This window comes from Lolium perenne, chromosome 7, assembly GCF_019359855.2.
Source record: "Lolium perenne isolate Kyuss_39 chromosome 7, Kyuss_2.0, whole genome shotgun sequence".
Classification (NCBI taxonomy): Eukaryota; Viridiplantae; Streptophyta; class Magnoliopsida; order Poales; family Poaceae; genus Lolium; species Lolium perenne.
In genome coordinates, this window is record NC_067250.2 from 36852676 (window position 1) to 36861313 (window position 8638).

An 8638-nucleotide genomic window follows, 5' to 3' on the forward strand; every position below is an offset into this window, starting at 1 on the left:
TGAATCGTTTGGCACTTGCAAAATCTTTTCTAAAAGGTAATGACTGAAATACCGTTCATAGGCCGAAGAGTTGAACGGGCAACTAACTTAGTGAAAACATACATAATGATATATGTGGTTCACTGGGCATAGTTGTGTGCGGAAGATTCTTCTACTTCATGAAAACTTTCAAACAATGAATTGAGTATATATGTGGATATATTCAATAAGGAAAAGTTTGAAACATTTGAATAGGATTCAAATAAATTTCAGCATGAAGTGGAAATCATCGTAATAGAAATCAAATATCTATGATTGGATCATGGTGGAAATATTTGAATTACGAGTTTTAGCGAACATCTAAGAGAGTTATGAAATTGTTCTACAACTTACGTTTCTTGGAGTATCATAGTGATGATGAAGTATCCAAGAGATATATCCAAACTTTGTTGGATCAATGATGAGATAAAATATTGATGCCATTATATTTCTGTGGATTATGCTTTAGTGACTACCGCTTTTACACTGAATAGAGCATCATCATGATCCATTGAAATGACACCATACAAGTTATGGCATGGGTATAAACCCTAATAGTCAACCAAAATCGGATGAATGTCTTTGTTGGTTATCCCAGAGATTTAATTGGGAATTCTTCCCACGAGACAAAGACAAAAGTGTTTGTCAATGTTTCTTATTTCTAAGAAATTGTTTCGAGTGAAGTATTTGAGTGGGAGGACAATATAATTTGATAAGGTTTATGAACCTGAGCATAATGATCAGAGTAGCGCAGCATCGGAATTGGTTTCGGAAGCGGCCACGACGATCATGGCTCTCATGACTACAAAATGTTTTAGCCATGGAGATCGAAGTACATATTGAACCTTGTAGGTATGGTTTACTTTGTGATCAAATAAATGATTTGTGGACAAAGGATTGATTTTGATCAATGATAAACCAACTACAAAACAAAGAAGTTATGATGGGCCCTAACTCCATTAAAATGGCCATGCGCCATGAAATCCAAGATAGATGAATACTTTATGAAAGTAAATGGATCTATGAAATTGATAGACTTGGATGAAATATCCTTGAAGAAAGCTTGACTTATCGAAAAATTGTTTACGACAAAGTTCAAAGAGTTGAATACGATAAGATTAGATCTTCCGTAGCAATGCTTATAATCTATGTGGATTATTCTAGTAATCACTACATATTTCTTTTATGAGATATGCTAGTAGGATGGCAAAATACACTACTTAACGAGTATGTATACAAGATACAACCAAGAGTTTTGCTGGTCCGTGGAATACTAGATAGGTATACAAGCTTCAATTGGATGAAGTAAGTATCACGGAGTTGGAATCTTCACCAGATGAAATAGTCAAAGAGTTTTTGATTTCATCAGAGACGATGAAGAAGCTTGCATTTGCAAGAAATTAAGTGGGAGCGCTAAGACACATTTATAATACTTTATGTAGGTGACATATAGTTGGTTATAAATGATGTAATTATATACTTGATTAAAAAGGTTTCATTGAGAATTAACTTCAATGAAAGGATATGGACTGAAACAAATTTAATGTCAAGATCTATGAAGATAGATTGAAACACATAAATAAGTTTAAGTCAAAGTACATATGATGGATATTGAAGAAGTTCAATATAGAAATATTAAGAAAATGTTCTTGTCATGTGAAGGTTTAACAAGACTTGAGTGTATCTGACACTCAATGAGCAAAAACACATGAGTGATTATAGATCACGAATAATATGTACACAATCAGATATCATGTGCTATAAAGTGTTATGAGCATATACCAGAATGATTCATATGATGATCATTGGACGACAGTAAGAATATCCTTGAGTACTTTAGAAGAACTAAGGATATACATATATATATTTTTATGAAGAAATGACAAACAAATCGCTGTAAGGTGTTACACCGATATTTGTGTTGTCACATATCAAAATAGAATTTCAATCTCAAATTAGACTAAGTGTTGTTTAAAAGGTAGCACAATGAGCTAGAAGTTGTCTATGCTAGATTTAGAAGAGTTCTAAATATTGTGATGGATTCTACAAAAGAAGGCAGAGTATGTCATTATTTTGACAATGACAAAGGATGTTAAGTCAAGAGGTTCTTTGAGAACTTGGTGTAGTTCCGACAGAGTCAGAACTTTGAAGCTATATTGTGTGTGACAATATTAGTGACATATTTCAGATAAATGCGGAATTAAGGTTCCACCAGAAGATCAAACATATTTAATGCCAGCTCATTTGGAAATGAGTGATGCGTTGAGACGCAAATGAATTACAAAATACATACGTTTCTGAGCGTGTCAGATCCGATGACTAAAAACCTCTCCCGTGAGCAATACATGATAAAGCACCAGAAGGCCAAGGTGTTATATCTTTACAAATGTAAACTAGATTATTGACTCTAGTGCAAGTGGGAGACTGAAAGAGATATGCCCTAGAGGCAATAATAAAGTGGTTATTATTTATATCTCCATGTTTATGATAAATGTTTATATGTCATGCTATAATTGTATTAACCGAAACATTAGTACATGTGTGATATGTAGACAACAAGAAGTCCCTAGTATGCCTCTTAAACTAGCTTGTTGATTAATGGATGATTAGTTTCATAATCATGAACATTGGATGTTATTAATAACAAGGTTATATCATTATATGAATGATGTAATGGACACACCCAATTAAGCGTAGCATAAGATCTCGTCATTAAGTTATTTGCTATAAGCTTTCGATACATAGTTACCTAGTCCTTATGACCATGAGATCATGTAAATCACTTATACCGGAAAGGTACTTTGATTACACCAAACACCACTTGCGTAAATGGGTGGCTATAAAGGTGGGATTAAGTATCCAGAAAGTATGAGTTGAGGCATATGGATCAACAGTGGGATTTGTCCATCCCGATGACGGATAGATATACTCTGGGCCCTCTCGGTGGAATGTCGTCTAATGTCTTGCAAGCATATGAAAGAGTTCATAAGAGACCACATACCACGGTACGAGTAAAGAGTACTTGTCAGGAGACGAGGTTGAACAAGGTATAGAGTGATACCGAAGATCAAACCTCGGACAAGTAAAATATCGTGAGACAAAGGGAATTGGTAATTTATGTGAATGGTTCATTCGATCACTAAAGTCATCGTTGAATATGTGGGAGCCATTATGGATCTCCAGATCCCGCTATTGGTTATTGGTCGGAGTGAGTACTCAACCATGTCCGCATAGTTCTCGAACCGTAGGGTGACACACTTAAAGTTGGATGTTGAAATGGTAGTTCTTGAATTATGGAATGGAGTTCGAATATTTGTTCGGAGTCCCGGATGAGATCCCGGACATCAAGAGGATTTAAGGAATGGTCCGGAGAATAAGATTCATATATAGGATGTCATTTTATGTGAAATAAAATGTCGCGGAAGGTTCTATGGAAGGTTCTAGAAGGTTCTAGAAAAGTCCGGAAGAAACCACCAAGGAAGGTGGAGTCCACAAGGGACTCCACCTCCATGGCCGGCCAGCCCTAGTGGGGGTGGAGTCCCAAGTGGACTCCACCAGAGGGGGCCGGCCACCCCCCACATGGGAGGTGGGAATCCCACCTTTGGGTGGGAGTCCTAGTTGGGCTAGGTTTGCCCCCTCCTATGGAAGGTTTTGGTTTCGGGTCTTATTCGAAGACTTGGACACCAACACTTGGGATCCACCTATATAATGAGGGGCCAAGGGAGGGGGCCGGCCACCCCAAGACCATAGCTTGGCCGCCCCCCTTGAGTGGCCGGCCACCCCCTCCCAAACCCTAGCTTTGCTCCTCCACTTCATATTTCCCGCGTAGCTTAGCGAAGCTCCGCCGGACTTCTACACCGCCACCGACACCACGCCGTCGTGATGTCGGATTCAAGAGGAGCTACTACTTCCGCTGCCCGCTGGAACGGGGAGGTGGACGTCGTCTTCATCAACAACCGAACGTGTGACCGAGTACGGAGGTGCTGCCCGTTCGTGGCGCCGGAACCGATCGTGATCAAGATCTTCTACGCGCTTTTGCAAGCGGCAAGTGATCGTCTACCGCAGCAACAAGAGCCTCATCTTGTAGGCTTTGGAATCTCTTCAAGGGTGAGACTCGATACCCCCTCGTTGCTACCGTCTTCTAGATTGCATCTTGGCTTGGATTGCGTGTTCGCGGTAGGAAAATTTTTGTTTTCTATGCAACGTTATCCTACAGTTGTTGATATTGTGTTGGCGTGGGTTGCCATGCCGTGCTTTGGGGTGTGCTGCTATTCAAGCCCTGCTAGTCAGTCGCCCCCGTAACGCTCTCCTGTTGCTACAGTTCCCTTGAGAGGTCTCCACCGCCGACCGGGCCGCCGACGGCCGCTCCGCCAGAATAGCTGGCCGGAGTAGGCTCAGGTTGGGCACCGGAGTAGTCTAGGTTTAGATCTATAGGTTTCTGGTGTTTTTCTGGCCTTTGCCGTCGTGTTGGGCGGTCTGCCTGTAGGGAAGGCGGACGCTCTGGATCTCGGCCACTGATCCATGGCGTTCTTAGGGCTGCTGATGCTCCCTTGGTCGGAGCTTGGCGGGGGAAGCAGCACCACCGTCTTCATCAATAAGTGGTGGCTGCTGGTTCTCTTCTTCCTAGTTTTTGCTGCAAGACTGGCGAGCTCTTGGCCAGCCATGGTGGCGAGGGAGAGCGAAGCCCATTTGCAGCCAGGTTCCTTCTTTCTTCCTCCCTGGCCGGCCGTGGTGGCGAGGAGGTGCTGGAGGAGAGTGGGCCGATTTTGGATCTAGGAGTGGAAGCCAGTCTCTCTTGTTGTTGTTGCTCCATCTCGTGCAGCCACTTGATGTCGTATGTCATGCTCTGCCATGGTGGTGGTGAGGACTCCGACGGCACATTGATTGCCTAGATGGATCTGTCGCAGCCCTTGCCTGCAGGGTGCTATGGATCGTTGATCCTCCGAGCGGAACACATAGCGTCCATGATTGGCGTTGTGATCTCTGGCCGATATGGCGGCTCGAACTCAACCTTCTTCGTGGAGGCCTCTCTCTCTTCTGCGGCGGAGGCTCGTCGGCGTCTGGCGACCAAGTGGTTTCGTCCCCGGTGGCTTGACGACGGCCGTTTGCAGGAGTTTTGCGCCGGTAGGGAGCCTTCGAGCTTCTTGCTCTCGTTCCTCGGCGGTGACGCCTGGAGGACGCCGGCGGATGGTGGCGGAGGCACCCTTGTCTCTGATTTCTTTCTAGATCATCTTTGTAGGGTGTTTTTTGTAAAGTGCGAGCCCCTTTTTTCAAATTATAGGTTCTTCGTGCGAGTGATGTACAAGGGGCTCTCTGTAAAATCATGTACCTGCCACGTTTAATGGATGTTTATGTGGGATCTTCTAGACCCCTCTCTGTATTCAAAAAAAAAAAAAAAGCACTGCTAGTTGTTGCAAAAAATGAGAGTAGAATGACGTCCGTACCAGTTGAACCGAAAAGGCAACATTACTCCGTATGAGTTGTATGGAAGTATCTGATCGCATTGGCTTCTTATGCAGAACTGGAATTTTTTGTATCGACATCGTCCACAACTCACAACCTGCCGGCGATAAATAACGGCCGTGCTGTACTTCCCTGTCCATTTGGACACACATGGAGCCTTGCTAGCCGTTTGGTCCATCAACACTGAGAGAAGTGTCGCTTCACATGGCCATGCGTTCAAGGTGATAAACAGGGCCACGTAGACGCTCTGGTGTATAAATACCGCAACAACCCCTGCTGCCTACACACACCCGGCCCTCTCTCTTATTTATGTGTGTGTGTGTGAGAGAGAGAGTGTGGTGTAGAGAAAGAGAGGAATGGGGAGGAGGGCGTGCTGTGCCAAGGAAGGGGTGAAGAGAGGTGCATGGACGAGCAAGGAGGACGACATGTTGGCCTCCTATGTCAAAGCCAACGGCGAAGGTAGATGGAGGGAAGTTCCTCACAAAGCTGGTATGTTCCCTACTAATGGATTCTAATCACCAAGTAAACAGAACCGTTCTAGCTACTCGGTGGAGAGCTTAATGCGACGCATGTGTTCAATAAATTTGCAGGCCTGCGGCGGTGCGGCAAGAGCTGCCGTCTGCGGTGGCTGAACTACCTCCGGCCCAACATCAAGCGGGGAAACATCGGCGACGATGAGGAGGAGCTCATCATCAGGCTCCACGGCCTCCTCGGCAACAGGTGGTCCCTCATCGCTGGCAGGCTCCCCGGCCGAACAGACAACGAAATCAAGAACTACTGGAACAGCACCCTCGGGCGGAAGGCGCTCCCAGTTCTCGGTGCCTCTCGACCAGCCACCAGGACCGTCGTCGCCATGCCGGAAACCCCTACCAGCTCCGGCTCATCAACCGCGGCTCTGGCGCCGTCTAGCTCCAAGCCTCCTCCAGCGGCGCCGTCCTCGGCGGCCACTACCGTGTGGGCGCCCAAGGCCGTGCGGTGCACGGGCGGCCTCTTCTTCAGCAGGGACATCACGCCGCCGTCCCCCGCGGTTCCGCAGACGCGAACCGGAGGATCAGTAGACGGAGATGACTGCAGTGGCAGCGGCAGCAGCTCGGCGACGTCGGAGTTCCCGACTGAGCCGTTCGACTGGATGGACGACGTGAGGGCCTTGGCGTCGTTTCTGGAGTCCGACGAGGACTGGGTAAAGTCCCTGCACATGGCCCAGTAACACAACGCGCACACGTGCACGTCTGTTTGTACGCACTCTGTAAAGGAAAAACCGTATCGTATCACAAATCAATGTGTGAGCGCGCGCGTATTGTGATCGTGGATACCTAGCTCCCGTACGTTGCGTCCGTGTGCACTGTGTATTAGAGTTTGGCTTGGAACGTACGTGTGCTGGATCTCCACACGGTTACGTGTTAATATGTTGGGACTAAGCCAACCGTGTGAATATGTTGGGACTAAGCCTATCAACCATCGATACAAGAGAGAACCAACCTAAGGTTGGGTGGTTAGGAGAATGGTTGTGGTGACTTCGTCAATTTCAAGATCCAATCCGTCGGCTCAGTCTTTCGGAGGTGCTCATAGGGGTAGGGGTGTGCGTTGTGTGTTCATAGGGGTGAGTGTATGCGCGTGTATGTGAGCGTCTGCATTTGTACTGTGTTTCTCAAAAAAAAAAAAAACCATCGATACATGAAAAGGGTACGGTAGGGTGGAAGACTTCTCTATACCTACAATCATACCAACATATAAACGAAAAATACATCTAACACTCCCCATTAATCTAAACCTATGGAAAGATTTAGATTACGCTTAAACTCTTCTAATTTTTTAACAGGAAGAGCCTTTGTAAACCCATCTGCAATTTAATCTTTGCTTGAGACAAACTTGATAGCTAACAAATTTCTTGCAACTCTTTCTCTAACAAAATAAAAGTCAACTTCAATATGCTTGGTACGAGCATAAAGAACTGGATTTGCAGACAAATAAGTAACACCCAAGTTATCACACCAAAGACATGGCTTTTTCTTCAATTTAACACCAAGTTCACCAAGTAGTGCTTCAACCCATATCAGCTCTGTTGTAGCATTTGCTAAGGCTTTATATTCTACCTCAGTACTTGACCTGGATACTGTATCTTGTTTTCTAGCACTCAAAGAGACCAAATTTGGTCCAACAAATATGGCAAAACCTCTTGTGGATCTTCTATCATCAAGGGATCCTGCCCAATCTGCATCTGAAAAGGCACTAAGAAGTGTAGAAGACGATCTCACAAAAGTAATTCTAGTGTTCAAAGTATCTTTCAAATATCTGAGAATATGTTTAACAGTTGTCTAGTAATTTGTAGTTGGAGCATGAAGATACTAACAAACCTTGTTAACAGAGTATGACAAATCTGGTTGTGTCAATGTTAAATACTATAGTCCTCCAACAATGCTTCTATATTGAGTACTGTCATCAGAACCTAGAGGTGTACCAGTAGTAAGAGATAACTGTTCAGTAGAAGACATAGGTGTTGGAGATGGTTTGCATCCATGCATGCCGACTTTCTGAAGCAGGTCCTTAGCATATTTTTTCTGTGTCAAAAGCAAATTGTTTTGTGTCTTTGTAACCTCAATACTAAGAAATAGTGTAAGTCACACAAATTCTTGATGGCAAAACTCTTATTGAGATTTTTAAGCAAACCAGAAATAGCATGATCAGACGAGCTTGTTACTATGATGTCATCAACATATATTAGTACAAACATAGTAATACCAGACTTGTGAAAAAAAGAACAGTGATGTATCATCCTTTGAAGGTGTAACCCCAAGATCACAAAGTTTAAAACTTAGCCTAGAATACCAGGCCCGAGGAGCTTGCTTCAACCCATATAATGCTTTATCAAATTTGCAAATATAATGTGGAGCGTGAGAATTCTCAAAACCTGGAGGTTGTTTCATATATACTTCCTCTTCCAGAATACCATGAAGAAACGCATTCTTGACATCTAGCTGCCGTAGACTCCAGCCACGAGAAACAGAAAGAGCCAAAACTGTTCGGATAGTAGCAATCTGAACCAGAGGTCTAAAAGTATCTTGATAATCAATGGCATACCTCTGTTTGAATCCTTTTGCAACCAAACGTGCCTTATATCTGTCAATTGTACCATCTGCTTTTCACTTTATGCGATAGA

At 44.0% G+C, this 8638-nt stretch overlaps 1 protein-coding gene across 1 annotated transcript; it reads left to right on the forward strand.

Annotated features, from left to right (window-relative positions):
- The first annotated feature begins 5786 nt into the window (after window positions 1-5786).
- Window positions 5787-6885, forward strand: LOC127317807 (anthocyanin regulatory C1 protein). The gene is made up of 2 exons (XM_051348399.2): window positions 5787-5970; window positions 6072-6885. Exons 1-2 carry the CDS (start codon window positions 5838-5840, stop codon window positions 6686-6688), a joined length of 750 nt encoding a protein of 249 aa, XP_051204359.1. The 5' UTR covers window positions 5787-5837; the 3' UTR covers window positions 6689-6885.
- The last annotated feature ends 1753 nt before the right edge of the window (window positions 6886-8638 follow it).

What these genes read in the sequence shown, in the direction of transcription:
- LOC127317807 (XM_051348399.2), top strand. Translation starts at nt 5,838, where the DNA reads ATGGGGAGGAGGGCGTGCTGTGCCAAGGAAGGGGTGAAGAGAGGTGCA. An exon ending in GGAAGTTCCTCACAAAGCTG is followed by an intron (nt 5,971 to 6,071) that starts GTATGTTCCCTA and finishes ATAAATTTGCAG; the next exon opens with GCCTGCGGCGGTGCGGCAAG.